Source organism: Akebia trifoliata, chromosome 11 (genome assembly GCF_017979445.1).
Source record: "Akebia trifoliata isolate Shusen 1 chromosome 11, ASM1797944v1, whole genome shotgun sequence".
NCBI classification, from domain to species: Eukaryota; Viridiplantae; Streptophyta; class Magnoliopsida; order Ranunculales; family Lardizabalaceae; genus Akebia; species Akebia trifoliata.
In genome coordinates this window covers 42,462,735-42,484,692 of record NC_141385.1, presented here as the reverse complement: position 1 = coordinate 42,484,692, position 21,958 = coordinate 42,462,735, and the positions used below count along the sequence as shown (strand labels likewise).

The following is a 21,958-nucleotide window of genomic DNA, read 5'->3' as shown; positions in this document are numbered from 1 at the left end:
GTCATGTTATCAACACTCATAAATAAATAAACTCAAATTAAAAGAAAAGTATACATGTAGAGGCAGGATCCCTTGACTCCTAAGAATGATTCAAGAAAAAAACACATGATCCCAACCCTTCAAAGCAAAATGCAATGATTGAGGTTTATCCTTCGGATAAGTTTCGTCGAGATTTGTGTTACCAAGATACTCATAAATCTCAACCATTGGATTTTACGTTTAAAGGGTTGGGATCATGTGTTTTTTTCATTAGTCATTCTTAGGAGTGATAGGATGCCAACCCATATAGATATATTCCTTACTACAAATATATGTAGGAAGCAATAATTTAAATATAAAAATATTTATATATTAGTATATTGCACCGGGTTCGAGTTGCTTGAGCCTTCAACCCGAATGGAGGTCCGATTGAGATATTCCAACACAGGCTTAACTCATCTTTTACATAACTCAGCTCATGCTCACCCATCAATTGGGTTGAGCACGAGTTGAGTTCGGGCCAACCAGCCCAAGTTGCAGCCCTAGTAAACGTATAAGAAGTTGTAACCTATTTTACTAGGTTCGGTAGTGAACTGTAAACCTAACAAATATCCTTATTCTAGTGAATTTTTGAGATACCCCATGGTTTGATCAATAATAATGGAAATTACTCTTATAACCTCAAGGGGTTAGCTTAGTGGAAAACTGAGCCTTGATAAGCTCCCCATGAAGGGTAGGTCAAATATTCGAAACAACACGAAGCAATGAATTCCTTGGAGCCACCCTCCAAGATCCAGTTGACCCTCAACTCAGGACCTTCAATTCAACTAATTGTGTGTAGGAATTTCCAAGGGGACAATGACTGTTGAATTAGTGTCACGCAAAGGGTGGGGATACCCACTAGAAGGAAAAAAAAAATTCTCTTACTTTAGAAATGAATTGTGATAATCTGACTACCTCAAACTCAATTGACTACTTGACATGACAACTTAGGGAACTGTGTATCTGGAGGAGCGTAGATGTACGGTTCTCTAACTTGTCATATCAGGGTAGTCGATTGAATTTGCCACGCGGCTAGTTAAATTATCACAACTCTTTAGAAATCCCAAGATTTAGTCAATATTAAAGATACCTTTTTATTTTTAAATTGATGATATGCCCCTTGACTTGAATCTTCTTGGATGAGATTATTATAAATGATTTAAGAGTCCGGCTCTTCCACGGTCGTTCGTGGGAGAGAAATATACGAACTAGTCTTATGACCATTGGATTTTAGCAAAACATATCTCGAGTTTTATAACCACATCAACCACTTGCCACGCTAGTCTCCTTCTCCCACAAACTCCAAACTAAAAAAAAAGAGCCCCGAATGCTGAATCATTAGGGCATGTCTCTCCAAAAATTACAACAACAACAACTTCTCTTCGTAACAAAAATTTCCGAGTTCTCTCATGTTAGGTTGATTCTCTCTGTACCCTAAATCTGTCTCTCTGAAATTCAAAGAATAATCGATGTGGGGAAGCAGATTTGATCATCTAAAGAATTGATTATTGAGATCAAGATGAAACAATCTTTGGAAAGCAAAAAATCTGAAGTAAATTTAATGATCTCAATGTAGATCTGATTTTTACAGATCATAAAATCTATGAAATACGTGACCAAACTACCTTATTAATTATTAAGGGTGATTGGAGATTCAACCCAAATCTAAACAAATTCGATTTTTGGTGTGAAAACAATCTAGATCATTGTTAAGAACCAAACAACATTTTGCAAATTTGGTCAAATACTTGTTGCAATAAGAGGATATATCTTAACTTATATTTGACTAATATTTTGGGTGAAATTTAGTATCTCAAAAATTTGTTTTAATTCTTAAAAGTTAATTAAAATTAAAGAATGTGAGTAGAGAAAAAATGTGACACATTCGAATTGTAGGCAGGGGCGGAGCTAGCAAGCAGCTAGCAAGCAGCTAGCAAGGACAATTGCCGCCATAAAACTTTGAGACACCCCTATATTTTCAACTAATTACATGCCCCATTTGTCCCCATCCCGTCACCTCTCTCAGCATTCCCCCCCCCCCCCCTTCAATTTTTTATTGATGACATTGCCTCTTGACCAGGCCTTCTCATATACTAATTGGAAATGACCTAAATATCATTTTCTTCAACTTCTAACTAAAAGCCTTTGAAACTTCTCTCTAAAATCATTCATCTTCAACTTCTTCAACTATACAACTAACCATAGTTTGCCCTCACTACAAGAAAATCCTGGCTCCGCCCCTAATTGTAGGATTGTAGTTGGTCAATGAGTTCTATCTTCAATTGTCAGTAAGTTAAGGAACAATGCCAGCAGTTGAACCAATTTTTTTAGAATAAAAAACTTAGGACCTATTTGGATTGATTTCTCCAAGTGCTTTTGAATCTGGTAGAGAGTTAGAAGCATTTATTTTATCATTTAGACATTCAATACTTTGGAAACGTAATTTTTTAAAAGAGTAAAAACAATACTTTTATGAGAAGTACTGAAATTGGTACTTCATAATTTTATTTTTGCGACAGTAATTTTTTCCATCGTTTTTATTGTGTGGTTATAATATTATCCTCAAGATTAAAAAATCCTTTTTCGTTTTTTTTAACCCAAACCTCAAAAACACACACACACACACACACACACACACAGAGTCTATCTCATTTGGAACCCTTGACTGGAGGCCTCAAGAGAAGATTTATCTCCCTCTGAAAGTATCTCCTCCCTTGGGAGACTACGACAGTGAATTTTTCGATGATTGCAACGACGATTTGGTCATCTCCTCATAGGTAAGTCGATTAGAACTTTTCATGTGATTTTCTCTTCTCTTTTCTCTCATCATATTGATTCTTGTAAGAATCTATTGGTTAATGCAAGAATAGGTATGGGATTTTATGATTATGAATCTGTTGATTTATTTCTTTTAATCTTTTAGGCCTAAAACCCATAAACATTCACAATAAACACGTTGCTTCAATAGGGTTATGTTGTTACTTGAAAATATTTTAGGCTGAAAACCCATAAACATTCACGACAAATAACATAAATTCGTTGCTTTGATAGGGTTATGGGATTTGTTTAATTATTTGTTATGAATTTGTTTTGTTTGGTATGGAAATTTAGGTTCTTTTTTTTATTTGTTTAATGGTTGGTTCGATTGCAATATCTGTCTTGATGATGGTAGTTCATACGATTTGCTACATGTAGAGATATCATGTAGACCTCCCGCAACTACTTTTATACAATATCTTCATGGTAGTTCATACGAATTACAATCACTGGTTCAATCAAATCAACAGTAACTGATACATATAAGGGCATTCTAATTATTTTAACATAATCCAGAATAGTTCCTAAACACAAAACTCTGTCAGAAGTATTTCTGACAGTACTTCTTAGAATTTACATCTAAATGCATAACATGTTTCCTGCTACTTCAGACAATACTTCAAAATATACTTATGACAATACTTACGTTTAAGTACTTCTAATACATGTTGGTCGTAATTCATTTAATGTTGATTCATGATGGTTCTCTCATTTGTCACGATGAAAAAAGATAAGAGAGTATTATTGTTGATTGGGTTTTGATAGAGATCTAAGTTTTTCCTCTGATTTAGGGGGTTTTGTGGGAGGAGACTGGTGTGGCAAGTGACTCATGTGTATAAAGTTTGAGATATGTTTTAATAAAATCCAATGACCGTAAGACTAATTTGTATATTTCTCTCCCATGGATTGCCGATGGTGAGCGGGACTCACGATTTAATTATCTGCGATGAAATACCTCGATGTACGAACCAGATTTATTCAAAGAGTGTAGAACCACGAATCCGAATTCGAACCTAACGAACTGGTAACATGGGCTGTATACAGTATACCTACCACATTCCCTTTATATGACACGTGGCAGTGCATCTTCGTTAAAGATGAGCTCCCCACCAAAAGAAGAAAGATTCCAATATCAATGGAAACCAGACTACAACAACAAAAACCCTCTCTCTCTCTCTCTCTCTCTCTCTCTCTCTCTCTCTCAAGTCTGAGCTTCTAACAGAGACGAATCACTATTCTTCATGAACATGTCATCATCTCCAATTCAAGTCTCAAGCAACGATGGGTACCTCATCGACCCAACAACCAACTCAGTGATTGGAAGCGCTTCAGGAAGTTTTCAGAACGATGGGTTGCTTACAGCAGGTGATGGCGGGAGTGGAAACAATAGTGACGTTGAGTTAGGGTTCCAACGTCAAGAATTAAGGCAGACCCCTCTTGTAGGAACATTGCAGATCTACGACCGCCATGTCTTCCTCTGCTACAAGATACCCCAAGTATGGCCCCCGCATGTCGAAGCCGCGGAGTTCGATCGATTGCCAAGGCTTCTCTCTGCAACACTATTGGCAAGGAAGTCTGAGATGAAGAAACAGGTGTAAACTTATATTTATTTCATAATTATTATTGTCTTTTTCTGTTTGCTTGTATGGTTGATTGTGTGAACTAGGTTCTTGTATGTTGGGGCTTTGAAGAAATAAGGGTCTGGATTTTAGGGGTTTTTTGTTTTTTTTTTTTAAAGATTATTTTTTAGGTTTTGGTGCGAGGAGAGGGAAGTTTGGAGGAAATGGGGATCTGGGTTTGAGAGTTTTTTTTGTTTGTTTGTTTGTTTTTGTTTTTGAGGATTATTGGTTTTAGAGAAATTGGGTTTGGGTTTTAGAGATGTGTGAAGACTGTTGGTGGGTTTTGATGTTATTGATATTGGAAGAATGAGTTTTGATTATCTTTGGAGATTATATTTGGGTTTTGGTGCTAAGAGAGGGAAGTTTGGAGGAAATGGGGAACTGGGTTTGACAGTTTTTTTTTTTGTTTTAGAGAAACTGGGTTTGGGTTTTATAGATGTGTGAAGATTGTTGCTGGGTTTTGATGTTAAATAGGAAAGGCAAATTTTATCTACAGGCCACCAATCTCTAAGGGCCCTCCAAAAGTTTTAAAAAAAAATTGAAAATACAAAATTTTAAAGGCACCTCATATTTATTTATTTCTATTTTCCTTTTTCATTTTGTTTCTTCCTGATCTTCAGCACATCTTCTCCGGTGACCAAAACATCGGAAATTGCAGGGCTCAACATGGGTAATCGGAATTGAAATCTAATCGGAAAATTAATTATTTTTCATAAATATGGAAAATATATGTGAATCTTCAGTGATAATCTTTTGAAACCTTTAAATCATTTGTTTAAAATTTGGTTTAGGTTATACTTCTCATTCTTAAACCCCTATCTACAGTCCTTCTCCATTCAATGTTATATCTCATTGGTTAACAAATAGATGATTAAAGTGTTTGATGATAAAATTTAATGTATTAAAATGAGATGGATACAACCATGATTTAAAATATCGCAATGAAATAGAGAAAAAAATGATGCTACGATTTGTGTCATATATACACTTTTGACATGGGCTTCACAATGTCAAATGTGCACTTTTGACATAGATGGAGGCATGTCAGATGTCTACTTTTGACATGGATTCAAGCATGTCAAATGTCCGATTTTAAATCAATCAACCAAGATGACTATTAAGAATGAAATGATGCTATAGAACTTGGATATGTTGCTGCTAATAAAATGAGGATAAACAAACATCTATTAATTAAAACATCGGCAACTAACCATATATTCTTAAATCGACAATTTTCGCATTCAAACAAAGAACCTTTAAGTAGAAACGCCAATGATATGTAATGATAAATGCGCCGGAATCAATGGAGTGGAAGTCGAAAGTCTTCGAAATCAATAAAGTTGGAGTCCCAAGTAGCGAGATTGCCAAAGTCTCAAGTGTGTAGAACAAGAAATTTGTTGTTATTTATGTTGGAGGGCCCTTAAAAATGGTATGCTATTAACAAAATAGTTAAATATTTGAGGTGATCAAAGAAATTAGAGGGCCTTTAGAGATTAGTGGCATATAGGTATAATTTCTTAATAGGAAAATGAGCTTTGGAATTGGAAGAATGGGTTTTGATTAATATGTGTGTATTTTTTTTATTTATTTTTCAATTTTGTAATTTGTATATTTGGTTTGTGGGGTTAGAGATTGTTGGTGGAGTTGAAGATTATTAATGGCGTTTTGAGGAAAGTTGTTTTGGGTTTGACTCATGTTTGTTGTGTACATTGTTTTGTTTGAGGAATTTGCTATGTGGTTTATGATTGGGGGAAGAATGATTGAGTTGTGAAAATAAACAAATGGAAAATTATATCTACACGCCACCAATTTGTAAGGGCCCTCCAATTTCTTTAGGCACTTCAAATATATAACTATTTTATTAAGAGCACTCCATCTTTAAGAGCCCTTCAACATAAACAACAAATCTCTTATTCTACACACTTGCGACATGGGACTCCAACTGCATTGATTCCGATGACTTTTGAATCCGACTCCATTGATTCTGGCGCATTTATCTTTAGTGTTTCTACAAAGGTTCTTCATTTGGTTGCGGAGATTGTAAATTTAAGATTGTATAGATTGATGTTGATGTTTTGATCCATGAGTGTTTGTGCATCCTCATTTTCTCAGTAGCAACATGGTGAAGTTTTATGGTCTCATTTCATTCCTCACAATCATATTGGTTGATTGTGTAAAAATCAAACTTCTCATATGTTTGAATTCATGTCAAAAGTGGACATCTGACATGTTTCCATCTATGTCAAAAGTGCACATTTGACATTGTGAAGTCCATGTCAAAAGTGTACATATGACATAATCATAGCATAATTTATTTCTCTATTTCATTCTGATATTTTAAATCATGGTTGTATCCATTTCATTTTAATGCATTGAATGTAGAGAAGGGTTTAAGGATGAGAAGTATGTCTTAAATCAACTTTGAAACAAATGATTTAAGGTTTCAAAGGATTTTCACTGAAGATTCACATATATTTTTCATATTTATGAAAAATAACAAATTTTTCTACTAGACTCCTGTTATCGGTGTTGAGTCTTGCAATTTCTAATGTCTTGGTCACCGAAGAAGAAGATGTGTTGAAGATGAAAAAGGAAAATAGAAAGAACTAAGTATGAGGTGCTTTAAGAAAATTTATTTTCAAGTTATTAAAAAAAATTGGAGGGCCCTTGGAGATTGGTGGCGTGTAGATAAAATTTCCCTAGAAAGATGTTGATTGTATATTTGACATGAGCAACATGATTTGGGGATTGCATATTATTTTAGAGAATGATTATGGAATTCATTTTCATTCATTGATGGTTTATATAAGAAAAATATGTTTTTGGTAGGTTGTGTGGAATTTTCAACACATATCATCAATTAGATGTAAAAATTTTGCAAGATATTTAATAACTATGTTGTTGGTAATTTTCTCTGCTCTTGTAGTTATGTAAATTTCAAGTAAGGCTGAAAGGCATTTTATTCTATTTATATGGAAATCATTCATTGTCTTTTTTAGGGGTTTGTTTTTTGAAGATTTTTTGTTTAGATGGGAGAATGTAATTAGGGAGTAATCGCTTTTGTAGTTTTGTAGTTCTCTTTGCTTGTGTGTACTATCCCCATTTCTGGACATCTTGTCCCCTTTTCAATAAATTTAACTTATCAAAAATATATATATACCATTTTTTTACTGATTAAAAGATTTTATTAGGAGAAAAAAAAACAAAGAAAAGGAGATCAGTCAACCTACCTAAAGGGAAAGGACAGAAAAACAAATTAAACTAAGAGGAACATATTACAGCCCATCTAAACAGAAATTCATTATAAAAAAACAGAAGACTCCTCTAAATTCAGGGAATTCCGTAGGCCAAAAATACAAAAGGGCCGCTATGTTTAACACAATTTCTTGCCTCAATTGCTCCTTTTAGAAACATATGGCTGTTTCTTTCCAACCAGATTTCCCAACAAACAGCAAACCTCAGTAAACTTTCCTTATGCCTTAAGGATCTAATTTTCCATTTGTGAAAGAGATTATAAGATAAAAGTTAAGAAAGCACCATGACACATGAAACATAGATAAGAAGTGAAACCAAATATAGATGGCAACACGACAATGGGTGAAAAGATGATTCATTAATTCTACATTTTCTTTGCAAGACAATAGGTTAACCGAAGTAATTCCTTAGCTATAACTTGATCAATGATTAGGATTTTGTTCTAAGATGCATACCATCTGAAAATATAGATCTTTGAAGAAAATTTCATGCCCCAAATTGATATCACTGGATAGAAAGATGTGAAAGGTGACAAAAGTGATTCATAATAGGATTTGACACAATTTTCCAATACGATTAGTGGTCTAAACCATTTGGTCTTCCTCATTGGGGAACATAGGGACCATGGAGACTTAAGTTAGAGATAGATGCCACCATCTGAAGCTCCCAATCATTTAAATTTCTTCTAAAACTCAGACTTCAAGAATTTTATACATCTCTTTTTAGAGGACAGGGCGAAAGGCTGAGGACAATTTTATTTTTATATTTTTATGAAAAAATATTGAAAAAGAGGAGACCACCCAACTGTACAAAAGAGGGGGCAACAAAAAAGCAAACAACTACAATACTCCTATACCTCACATATTTTTTTTTGATAGATAAAAATAAATTTATTGAAAAAGAAAGCGAGGGGGTCGAGATGACCAACCCAAGAAACAAAGAAAAACAACAAGAAAATTAAAACAAGAAAGAAAGCAAAAAACACCCAAAAAACAAAAAACTCTCACGACAATGAACAAACCCTATCCCATCTCACAATAAAATCTTCAAAGAAACTCCCTTAAATTCCTTATAGAGTTTGCTCCAAGAGTACAAGAGCTCCAAAATAGACATAACTAGACCTTCCGTTGAAAAACCTTTCCCTTCAAAGATGCATCGATTACGTACTGTCCAAATACCCCAACAAATAGCAAAAGGTGTCAAGAACCAAAGAATCCGTTTCGAAGGCGAGAATGAAGCTCCCCACGTCAACCACAATTCCAGTATCGATTTGACTAAGGAAGGAAAGCAGCCCGCTACCCCAAATAAAGACAAAAAATTTGACCACATGTGATGTGCCACCCGGCAATGAATGAGTAAGTGATCCACTGATTCTGCCTGGATTCTACACATACAACATTGGTTTGGTGAAATAAAACCTCTTCTAATCAGCTGATCTAAAGTTGCCAATCTCCCTATACCTCACATATAGGATACCAATTACACATAAAGTCCTCAAAAAACTGATCTTACATACGCTACACCCATAAGATGATCTTACAACCCGCTTTCCCATCCGTTCTGCCTCATTGCATACTTTTCCTTAATAACATGCTTCTATAAGCCGTCTTCATGGTCGGCAAATCTCTGCATCCATTTTCCTAGGAGAACCCATTCAAATGCCTAAGGTTTCTAACTCTCAATCCTCCCCTTTTCCTTTGGAAAACGTAAAATTGGGCTTAGACCCATAGCTTAGTTGGTTTGACACATCGCAAAACAACTTTGAGGTCGTGGGTTCACATCCAGCTTACCCATAAAAATAAAAATTACAAGGTAAAATTTCTAATTTCCTTTCTTTTCATTCCATGACAAGTCACGAAATAACTTTTCCAGTTTAATTTCGATATAAGTTTGCATGGAAAATTTAAAAAAATAAAAGAAAAGGAAATAGGTTAGGATACTTGCTAGAACACTCTTAATGAGAGTTAATTTCCCCACTTTAGAAAGTTATCTCATCTTCAAAGAGCTTTGTTGCCGTAACCAATTCCCAAATCTGAGAACTTCTATAAGGAGCCCCAAGAGGGTTGAGACCAAAATAAAATGATGTGAATGACCTAACTTGGCAACCCAAGTAACCTGCTAATGCCTGAAAGTTTTTCCTCGTGTTGTTGGTCAGTCTAGAAACAATCTCAAAACAAATGAGTACGTCGCTTAGGAACCTAACCTATTCCACTGATGGATCAAGGAAAAGAAGTGTATAATTGACAAATTGCAAGCGAGACACCAATGGGCCCTCAAAAGTAGCCCCAAAATCTGATAATTCCCTTGATGTCGCCGTTCTCGTATGTTTTTCAAAAGCTTCTGCTGCGGTATTGAACAAGAAAGGGAACATCTGATTGCTTTGACGCAAACATCTTGAGTCCCTAAAATAGCCATCAGGGCTACCATGGATTAATATTGAAAAGGATGCAGATTGCACACATTTTGTGATTCAAACGATCCATCTGAGCCAGAAACCTCTCCCAACCATCATTATCACAAAAGTCCCTAGCAGTGTTGTCAATGCGGTTGCATATTCGCATATGCTACTATCACATTCCACAAATTATGCTATCTGCCAATATGCGATGGCATATTTTTGTGTGCGATAGCATATGCGAAGTGTGTGATGGCATATTTTTTTTTTTCAGTATATGCGATGTGCGAATAGCATGTGCTGATCGCACATAGTCGCATATGTTATTTAACAACATTGATCCCCAGTAACATGGTCATAGGCTTTTTCTAAATTGATTTTACAGACCATCCCTCGCAAATTAGTTCTCAACCTTGTGTCAATGCATTTGTTCACAACCAGAATTTTATGGTCCTTAATAAAAGTTTCTTGTTCATGGACAATTACTGAAGATATATGACCACTTTGAGCATGTCTACCAAGACTTTTGCCATTATTTTATAAATTGGTCCCGCTAGGCTAATTGGTCTTTAGTCCATGATATCCTTTGGCCCCATCTTGAAGGAAATAAACCAAAAGTAAATTGTTAGGCGTCCAACCCCATTTAGATTTGAGAATATGTGGCTATTGCAAGATAATTTCAAGGAGTTAATTGAGAATTGGTGGTTGTGCAAAAGCTTTGTAGGTAGGCTAGGGGTGGTGTTCCGTTTGAAGCTTAAATTCATTAAAGAAAATCTCAAGAAGTGGAATAGAGAGGTGTTTGGGAGGGTGGAAGTGAAAGAAAAAAAAAAAAAAGAATTCTTATTGGAGTTGGAAAAGCTGGATAGGAAGGTGGAATTGGGCCCACTTTCCACGGAGGAAAGAGCTAGAAGGGGTGCAGTTTAGGAGTACTATAAAAAGGTGAATGTGGAAGAGGTGTTTCGCCCCCCTCATTCTCTGTTTTAGTGAATGGTTCCTTGGAGGGCTTTTTTTGAAGCTCTCAGGGTCTTCGACAAGGAGACCCCCTTTCTCTCCTTTTGTTTTTGGTGGTGATATTGGTTTTGGGTAGAATAGTGGGAAAAGCTGTGGAGAATGGAGATTTAGGGGGTTTTCGCCGAAGTGCAAAGGATCTATTAGTTACTCAGTTGTAGTTTGTGGATGACATGTTGGTTTTCTTGGATGCGAACATCGAGCAGGTGAGGTTTCTTGGTGGTTTATTGTGCTGCTTTGAGGTTGTTACTGGTTTACAAGTAAACCTTCGAAAAACCAAGGTGTACCCTGTGGGCCAACTGTTAGATGCCGACCTCATAGCAACAACTTTGGAGTGTTATGCAGGTTTTCTCTTCTCTTCTTACCTAGGCTTACCTTTGGGAGCTCCTTACAAGAGTAAGAGTTTTTGGGTGCCTGTGATGGAAAAAATCTCTAGCAGATTGAGCTCGTGGCAAGCGATTGACTTCTTTAAGGGTGGTAAGCTAACTTTGATCAAGAACCACCCTGTTGCAAGCTTTCGGGTGTTGGATAGTGAGACTATAGGGTGTGACTTGGGTCTAAGGAGGTTGTTGAACATTGGGAGATGTTAGAGGTTTCTAATTTGATGGGTTACCTTAATAATGTGCCAGGAGGCGCTTAGGAGGAAGATGTGAGCTTGTGGGCACCTAATAAAAAAGGCTTATTTTCGGTTAGGGAGTTCTATAAAGATCTAAGTAGGAGTAGAGATTTGACTTTCCCTCATGTCGTGGTTTGGGGCCTAAGGGTGCCATCCAAGTCAGCTTTTTTTGTTTGGAAAGCAGTTTGGGGACGAATTCAAACACAAGATCTTCTAAGGAAAAGGGGTTTATGTGGCCCGAACCGGTGTTTATGTGTTTGTTAAGCGAGGAATCCGCCAATCATTTACTAGTTCATTGTGAGGTAGCAAAGGGGTGTGGGATCATTTCTTTTCCTTGTTTGGGGTGGATTGTTGTGCTCTGGGTTCCATTAGAGGCATCCTCGGGGAATGGCTTCATTTGGGGTTGAGCTTTTGCCATGCCAAAAAGTTGATTTGGAGTTTAACACCGTTTGCAGTCTTTTGGGGAATTTGGTTAGAAAGAAATGCTAGAATTTTTCGAAGAAAAACGCAGCCGTCACAAGAGTTGATTATTTCAATACTTGGGCTCTTATTTTTTTGGTGCAAAATCTTTAAAGAGTTTAAAGGGGTTTTTTGTCCCGGTGGGAGAATATTTGTAGTATTGAATTTTCTTAGTTGTTTATTTTTTTGTTTTTTGATTTTTTCTTGGGGAGGGTCACCTTGACCTACCTCTCATTGTATCTTTCTTTCCCTTATTAATCCAAAAAAAAAAGTTTGGGATTTTTTTTATTATTATTGGTATCATCAAAGCCTTAGTCCGAAAATTTGGGGTTAATTTAACTAATCCTTTTTTTTTTGTGAAGTTATCCTTTTGACATTTGACCAAAACTCTCCTATACACTCCCTCTTCATTGATTTGCATTGGTAAAGAAAAATCATGTAATCAACGAGAAACTTCAGAACAAATAAATCATTTTATTAAATTAAAGAAGGTGTACTTCATATCTTAGAGATACAAAGGTAATCCAAGTTATATCTTGCGAACAGGTCTCTTTTGTATTCATTGGTATCATCAAATCCTTATGCCGAAAATTTGGGGTTGGTTTAACTAATCCTTTTCTATTCAAGTCTATCTAAAGAGATGTCTTCTTTCCTTTGTATGATGATCTGGAGTAGTAATTTATTTGTTCAGCTTGTGTTAGTACTTCATGTATTCATGTTAATATGGACTTTTTTTTGTAGTTTGTTGTCTGAAGGTTAACTTCTGTTAACGTTATTTTATTTGTTCTTTGAAGACTCGATTAACAATATGTGAGGGACATGATGGGACTGAAACGTCAAATGGGGATGTATTGATCTTTCCAGACATGATTAGATACAGGTTAGTACTAGCTTGTTTTGAGTACTTTTGGGGAGCTGTCTAACTTTGTTTTCTTCTCCTTTGTGACTCATTCTAATCCTGGTCAAGCTTGCAGGCGGCTGACACATTTTGATGTCGATACATTTGTTGAAGAAGTGTTAGTAAAGGATACTGAATGGCTGCCTGGAACACCTGAAACCCTAACAGGTTCATACATTTTTGTATGTTCGCACGGGAGCAGGGATCGCCGATGTGGTGTTTATGGACCCGCTCTGGTAAAAAGATTCAAAGAAGAGATAGATGTCCGGGGTCTTCAGGGTCAAGTGACTGTTAGCCCCTGTTCACACATCGGGGGACATAAATATGCCGGAAATGTGATCATTTTTTGCCCAAACACGGACGGGGAAGTGATTGGTCACTGGTAGGTCGGATGCAAAATATTATTGTTGATTGATTCTTAATTTTGTATTGCCCAGTTTACGCCTTGTATCTTGACACGCTGTCATAGTTTCCCAAATGTGTTTAGCTTCATTTTCTTCAAATATTGATGGAGAAGTGATGGACCACCAAGGTGGGTGGGGGTCTAATAATACTATTGGTTATTTTTTATTAATTACCCAGACTTGGCCTTCATCTTGTGACCTGCATTATTAGTTTTCCAAATGTTTAATCGAAATCTTCTTTTTATTTTTGTGATAATTGAGTCATCTTTCATTCTTTTGGTCATTTTCTGCAGGTATGGCTATGTTACTCCAGATGATGCACCTCTTTTGCTCGATCAACATATTGGGAAAGGAAAAATTATAGACCAACTGTTGAGGTACGTCTACTTGAAACCTAGGGAAAAAACTAGGGGTTTGGGAATAATTCACCAAGGAAAAACTTCTGAAAAAAAAGGGTGGAAGTTGAATAATAAAAATGTGTATTTATTGATCATGGGAAATATGAAAATCATATGTTAGACATAATATAAAATTCAATATGAAACAAAATTACAAAAGTTCATTATATAAAAAAATGTACTTTTCATATTAAACATAAATTAAACAAATTTTGTATTGAACATAATATAATATAGATATGTAGTTTTGGAAACTTCGGAAGTAAGCTCACAATGTAATACTCGCATATAGGTAGTCATATTCATTTATGTGCATTCTGATTGAACTCTGGAATCCTATAGCAGGGGTCAGATTGGTTTATCAGAGGAAGACCAGAAGAAAGTCCATGACGTAAGGTTCCAATTAAATTGTGAGACTTGCATGGAAAAAAACACAGAGGAATCCATCCAAGTGTATGAGATGGGTTGCACTGGAAATGGAACCGAGGCTGAGTTCGCAGGCTGTTTCCAGGGAAACGGGAGCTTCTCTTGTTGCCAGAACACAGTGTTCCCTGAAGAGAGTAAAAACAACAATATCGTTGACAAAAAGGGAATGAAAATGGATGCGGAGAAGATGAAGAAGAAGAAGAAGAAGAGCAATGATAGACAGTTCTATCGGCTTGGGAGTAGTAAAGGGGTTGGCACTCGTAAGGTATGTCCAATGCCAACTTGGTTTGAGACCTGGGAGCGTGAGGATACATATGCAGTTCTTGCTGTTGTTGGAGCTATCGTGTCTGTCGCCATTGCTTATAACTCCTACAGACAGTTGAGGTGAAGACTAAAAAATTAGACTTAGTTTTAACTATATAACATCTTTTTTTTTTTTTTTTTTTTTTTTTTTGTGGGGGGGGATGATATGGGATTGTTAGAATTAGATTATGTAAATAGATATTCAGAATTCAAGATCTTGTTTTCTTCTTGTACTGTTTTTGAGAGACTCTAGAATTAGAATCTCATTTTCTCAATTTGATTATGTAGGTGAGACACATAAATGTAGAATAAACACATTTTCACAAATGCAAGAAATAGATGCTGCATTGTTTTATAATTTTAACTAAATGTATTTCTAATTTTGAGATAATTGTTTTTATAGTCCAAATCGAAAGTGACATCAGATTTTGGAATCAATTATTGATGAAATTGGAAATCTGAACCAAATGCTCACAAATAATATCAAAGTTGCATGCTAATTTAAGTTAGAAGTGACTCTTCTATGGCATCAAAAATCCTCGGGAGTGTGTGCTCAAAGCATGATTTCCTTCAAAGTCTCTCCATAGATTCTTTAGAAAGTTGGGGGGTTTATTCGTCGTCAAAGCTTTATATCAAAGATTTGGAATTTTTCTTTAGTACCAAATCTTTAATTAAGTATATTAAAATTAATTTTTTTTATTATCTCAATCCACATTCTTTTAAAATAGTGTTGTTCTTTTAAAATTTTCAATCTGCATGTTTCTTCTAATTACGATTGTGATGTAATCGGGGCATGTGTGGCATGTGGTAATGGGATTACTACAATATTGTCTAAAGTAGATGAACACCACCATAATGCCAGGTATCACTTATTTTATAAAATTATTATTCAAAAACACTATCTGGTTTGATTCTCTTTAAGAAAGAGAGGAGGTGGTATGCATATGATCAGACAACAAATTCATAATATATAATTTCACTTTATACAAGTGTCACAATCAGCGGGGATAGCTCAGTTGGGAGAGCGTCAGACTGAAGATCTGAAGGTCGCGTGTTCGATCCACGCTCACCGCATTTTTGTTTTTCATTTTATCATTTGCTGCAGAAATAAAGAAGCTCAAACTCAATGGTTAGAAATCTTCAACCATTAAATAATAAATCAAATATTCATTTTCAATGGGCTCCCAAATTCCAATGACTACCTCCAACTTTACTTTATTTCCACTATTTATAGAGGAAGTTTGCATCAACAGATTGGGAATCAATTAAAAAAAAAAAAAAATCTAGATATTAAGAAACAAAATGGAACAAAATTCGATTGTAACGTGGGGATTTGATAGATAAGAGCTTATATAGTTAATGATACAATAAAAAAACAAAAATAATAATTAATTTTTTAAAGAAACAAATTGGAAAGGAGCAAAAGATTAAAACAAATAAAAATGATGCCTATATACCCAAAAAAAAAAAGGTTGAATGTAGAAATGATAAAGACATAGGTGTTAGGAGAATAGGTGATCGACTATTAGTTATAAAATTAGTAACTGTGAAGATGGGGATGAGCTCATCAAATTATTTATAGGAGGGGACTTAAAAAATTATATAAATGGGAGGATATTAGAAAGTCCTTGGAGAGCTTCGGCTTAGATAAACAAACGAGAGGATATACGACATTTGTATTCTCGATAATACATGACCTTGCTATAGCAATGACATTTTAAAAAGTTGGAGGATTATTTGGTTACTTTTAAGAGGAAAAAAAAAAAAAAAACCCTTATCTTTTTATTTAAGAGAAATGAATGATATATGATGGGAAGATTTTAAAGTTATCATAAATTAGTGGGTGGCTTTAGATATTTAGTTTAAAAGATGGAAGTGAGAGGGTGAAAATAAGGTGTTGGAATCTAGAAAGATAAAAATAATTGGCTTTTACAAATAAATTGGGAAGGGAAGAGGTGTAGAACTTGGGGAGTGGATCCATGGATCTATGTGTCTATATAAATCCTGCTCATGGATCAATGCAAATGTGCAAAAGCTCTATTTTCCTTTACCATTCTATGAGTCTCTTCCTTTTTACGTATGCCATCAGCACTCCCTTTGGTAGCATCCACTAATTCAGAACTTAATTTGATATTTCGACCTGGACATTTTTGGTATGCCACCTAATAATCAACGAATGACAAGTCTATCAAAAAAGTCACGTATTAGCTAATGTCAAGGTCATTAGAGGAAAAAGATCTCATATAAGGTGCATTAAAAGCGAAGAAGTGATTCTTGCTTAGAGATGATGAAATATGGAAAATAAGGAAGGGTTATTTCCATAAATTTATTAAATAAGAATCACCAAAGAAAATTGGGATTAACAATAAATATTTGAGAGATCCAAGAGCATACATAATTTCATGGAATTATGATTTAAAAAGTAAAAAAAACAACTTTTAACAAAGATGAAAACAACAAGAGCCTTAAGAAAAGATGGTATTTCAATAGAAGTATAGAAATGCATGTGAACTCCTACCAACCTAAGTTATTCAATAATATTTTAAAGAAAAATGTTAGATGAATTGAAAAGGAAAAGCATTATAGTACTTAAATATAATAATGAAGACAACATTCAATATTGTACCAAAAATTAATATATTAACCTTACAATTTATATCAAGAAACTGTGAGAAAGAATTAAACAAAGGTTAAGATAAAATTAATAAAAAAAATTAGATAACCAATTTGGTTTTATGCTATATAGATCAACCATCGAGGCAATCTTTCTACTTAGGCAAATGATAGAAAAGTATAGGAAAAAAAGAAGAAGATGCCATATGATTTTTATTGCTTAGGAAAACATACGATAAAGTATATAGAGAGTTAATTTAGCGGATATTGGTAATGAAAGGAGCTCTGAATGGATACAATGATGTAATTCAGGACATGTACATGAGGAATGTGACTAATATGGGAGAAAATAAAGAACAGACTATAATTGCTTTACATCATGGATTGACTTCGATTTCACTTTTGTTTGCCCTAGTTATAAATGAAGTAATTGCCCATGTTCAAAAGTACATATGTTGGTGTGTGTTATTTATTGATAAGGCTAAAGAATGGGCAAATAGAAACGTAACATTATGAAAACCACCTGAGAGGAGTAATGTGTAATAACACCTTGAAGCAACTACCTTTGTTCTCTTGGGTCTATTATACATGAGTTGTGATAATATGACACCCCCCTTTGACACGCCCCCTATGCCCTCATCACAGAATCGTAGATCATTTGCATTGGGATACACAAGAAAAATTATGGTTGTACGTATCCCGAGGCAAATGGTCTACCATTTTATGATGGGAACGTAGGGGGCATAAGAAAATCATTACACATTATACATTAACATAGAGAGATTGGGAATAGTATCGGCCATGGAATCAAGGCTAATCAATTAAAGCGGAGGTGTGCTTTTGGAGTGCTATGATTGCTGTATACAAATTAAATTAAAAAATGACTTCTTTTTATTATTATTGGTAAGCATGTTTTTTAATGAGATCAGTAACCTAGGTCTTCTATGATATCATTACTCATAAACTTTACCAAGCTAGTTGGCAACTTTCAAAAGGAGAATTTTATAAGATGACAGTAAAACCAAATATGTTTTACGAATCTAAATGTTAGAGCAGTCAAGAAACATCATATTAATAAATTGAATGTAGCATAGATGGGTGAGCTAAAAGATAGAATCATAAATGAATATATTAAAAGTAGGCATAGCTCCAATAGGTGATAAACTAAGAGAAAGTAATTGACATAACTAAGGCATATTCATTAAAGTCGATTATAACCTTATTAGAAAAAACATTCAAGTTGAAAGTTCTAAAATAGCGAGTGAGAAGCAAAAGGATGGAGATGAACATAGTGAAAATAGATATGCACACACTTTCAATACCAAGAGATAGACTTCGGATAAAGTGGAATGAACTTCAATGACACCATTATTTGATACAAGGCTTTGATGATGATGATGATGTATGATACATATATTTTTATTTTCCATGACAAAAATTTGTGTTCCTCAGTTTCTCATATTCAAGTACAACCAAGAAAGTAGAATCACAACTCGTTACAAGATTGGATTCCCCCCGGAAGTATATTTTTGCTATCTTGAAGAACAAACTCTCACGAAAGCTCAGAGATGACACACTCGCACTTCTCTTCCAAGATCTTTGTAACTTCAGTGAATAGCACTTCTGGAGGCAATGCTCCATTTTCGTCTTTGGTAAATCTACCAAAGGTTATAGTCATAGTGATCCTCCTATTCAACCATTTCCGAACACCTCATAATATTCTCAAGACATGTGAGGGTTCATTCATTTGATTCCTTGTACACTACCCTGTCCAATAGGCTTCGAAGATAAAAAATACTATCCATCCAGCAGTAGATCCTTTAGATTCAACGTCAACTATGCTCCAACCTCGGATCGTTGGTGAGGAACATTATGAAACTGCGCAAAGAGTTAAGCAAACTTCACAACGTTACAAAGAACTTCAGGACATTATAGCTATCCTTGGATTGGACGAATTATCCGAAGATGATCGTTTAACCGTAGCAAGAGCACGAAAAATTGAGCGAATTTTACTATTAGCAACTCTTATGTTCAAAGAAATGTGTTGTCGAATTAGACCACGAATTACAAATGTCTGGAAAAGCTCTATTGTTATTTCACGAGGCAATCCACATCGATGTAATGAAAGCGAAGGGCCTACAACAAGGACAGCAGTTGACTTGATGGTAACTGTAGAGAATAATATTGACATGTTAGAACTGAACTAAACTCAAAAGTGCATCCATTAGTCAAAATAGAATCATTGTGCTCTAAAGTAATTGAGGTTATTTTTGCGTGTTAACAATGATGTGACAGTTTTGGGTGTAATTAAAAATTGATTCTCATGGTTTTTATTCCAAAAATGAAATATTGGATTTCAATGTCTATTAAGGTGTAAGAATCAGTTTTTTTTAAAGATCCAACATTTATAATGATTGTTGATTTGACTCAAGAGGGACAGAAAATTTATCATGCCCCGATATTGAAGAGAAGTTAGACCCCTTTAGAAGCCTTTGCATAAGATGAGGAAGAAAATATTATTATACATGCCACTAGTCTAAAAATTTGTACCCTAATTCATTCATGTCGACCACATATTAGTTAATGGATCGTAGTACAGAGTAGAAATTGACTTTTGAGTCAGGCGGATTCGATGACTAATCTCTTTCGATATTGGTAACCTCGCCTACTTACCTAGAATTTCTAACGTAGACTGACCCAATTCCATATTCAGTGTCAACCAATGGTTCTTAGACCTAAAACTTGGAGGCATCTCCAGACCCAAAACAAGTTCCCAAAAGCGGATTCACATTCGAGGCACTTTGAGGGCGATTAAATTCCTTTTAGAGAATGGGAAAACTACAAGCACCTTTGAAAGAAGCTTTCCTTATTTAATAATACTAAAAAAAACATATTCACATGGGGAACCGTTTTAAACTGTTCCATACTTTAAATTCTGAAAAAAAAAAAAAAAACTGGAATGTGAAAATAGAACAAATTTGTGCTTCCACACCATGCAAAAAAAAAAAGGGCTCCAATCATAAATGGGTTCCTTTATTTGACTGACATCCACACCTTCAACCTCGTGCATGGAAACGGTTAGAATCCCCTATAGAGTCATCTGTAGCTGGCTTTGGCTTTGGCTTTGTCAATCCTTCATTTGTTGTGAATATGAATGAATTTTTCATTCATTTCTGACAAGGAGGAATTTGTTTGTCATCGACCGACCACCTTTTGATTTCATGTAAACATCACTTACTTTGGAGCTGATAGGTGACACTAGAAATTTTGTCTCAGTCAAGGTTCGATTCTCTTCCATGGGCATTTTCATGCTACATGAATTACTATTTATTACTAAATGGAGAAAATATGAATCACAATTGCACACTTAACGGTTTTTGATATATATATAATTTTAAAAACATTGGAATGAAAAAGAGCAGAGTAGTAAATAGAAATGAGCCTATGAATGGAACTGGGCTTGCCCGGCCTTGGCCTATTTTACTCGCCAAGCCCAACTATTATGTCCACCAGCCAAGCCAAACCAAGCCTGGGTTCAGGAGAAGTTAAAAATTTTGTAGCTGACACACAACAACATGAACAAGTAATAATGCTTCACATGTCAGCTGCATTGAAATTATTGAAGAGTTGCTTCTTCGATGTTGCCCAGAAAAAGTAGTTTGCATTATTAAGGTCAGAAGAACATATAACTTCCTTCATTTTTTATTTCAACGATGATATATATATGCTTCTTCTTCTTCTTCCGAGGGACGATGACAGCTTGGTTGGGTTGACTCGTCAACCGAGTGAGTTGACTCAGTTGATTAGTCAACCCCTCAAACGATTTGACTCTGTTGACGAGTCAGCTCATCACCAGTCTCAGCAACGGGTCGACTCACCAACGATTTGACTCAGTTGACGAGCCTACTCACGATTCGCCTCAGTTGACGAGTTGACTCACCTGACGAGTCAACTCAGTTCATGAGTTAACTCAATTAGCGGGTCGACTCACCCACCGATTCGACTCAGTTGACGAGTCGACTCACCAAAACGATTCAACTCAGTTGACCGGGTCAACTCGCTGATAGAGTTGACTCGTCAGGTGAGTTAAATCGTTTTGGTGAGTCGACTCGGCAACTGAGTCGAATCGGTGGTGAGTCGACTCGCTAATCGAGTTAACTCGTGGCTGAGTTGACTCGTCAGGTGAGTTGAATCGTTTGGTGAGTCGACTCGTTAACTGAGTCAAATGGGTGTGCGAGTGAGTTGACTCGCTAATTGAGTTAACTCGTTACTGAGTTGACTCGTCTCTGAGTCAAAACGTTTTTGGTGAGTTGACTCGCCAGCTGAGTCAGCCCGTCCGCCAGTAAAAAATGCGACTTCGCCAATGAATCCGGTTAAAAAAAAAGCCTCTTCTCATCCAACCTCTGTGCGTGTGTGTGTGTGTGTGTGTGTAATACACCCATATTTTTATCACTGCCTTACTTTTTTTTCAAAAAAATGCCAAAGGGGAAAAAAGAATTTCCTTCCACAAAAAAGAAGATATTGTCAAGAAAATGTTCAATGATGAAATACCAATTTTGATACTTGCTTTTTTGATGATGACAATGAACAATACACCTATTAGCCAAGCATATGGTTTGTTAATAATGATCAATGGATACAATCAGACTTCCACGACTCGGCGTGTGTTGAACAGGAATAATATATAAGATCCCATCAAAACATTTCCCTTGTTTGGAGAACTATA

General features: G+C 35.5%; 1 protein-coding gene and 1 non-coding gene across 2 annotated transcripts; both read left to right on the top strand.

Annotated features, from left to right (window-relative positions):
* The first annotated feature begins 3,802 nt into the window (after positions 1–3,802).
* Positions 3,803–15,028, top strand: LOC147391806 (uncharacterized). Its single transcript, XM_086458370.1, has 5 exons — positions 3,803–4,430; positions 12,985–13,070; positions 13,165–13,470; positions 13,786–13,869; positions 14,236–15,028. The coding sequence occupies exons 1-5, from the start codon at positions 4,080–4,082 to the stop codon at positions 14,702–14,704; spliced, it is 1,296 nt and encodes a 431-aa protein (XP_086314496.1). The 5' UTR covers positions 3,803–4,079; the 3' UTR covers positions 14,705–15,028.
* Positions 15,029–15,620: 592 nt separating this feature from the next.
* On the top strand, positions 15,621–15,693 carry TRNAF-GAA (transfer RNA phenylalanine (anticodon GAA)). The gene has a single exon. It is a non-coding gene; the product is annotated as a tRNA-Phe (tRNA).
* Positions 15,694–21,958: the final 6,265 nt, after the last annotated feature.

What these genes read in the sequence shown, in the direction of transcription:
- LOC147391806 (XM_086458370.1), top strand. Translation starts at nt 4,080, where the DNA reads ATGAACATGTCATCATCTCCAATTCAAGTCTCAAGCAACGATGGGTAC. An exon ending in CCAGACATGATTAGATACAG is followed by an intron (nt 13,071 to 13,164) that starts GTTAGTACTAGC and finishes TCAAGCTTGCAG; the next exon opens with GCGGCTGACACATTTTGATG. An exon ending in ATTATAGACCAACTGTTGAG is followed by an intron (nt 13,870 to 14,235) that starts GTACGTCTACTT and finishes ATCCTATAGCAG; the next exon opens with GGGTCAGATTGGTTTATCAG.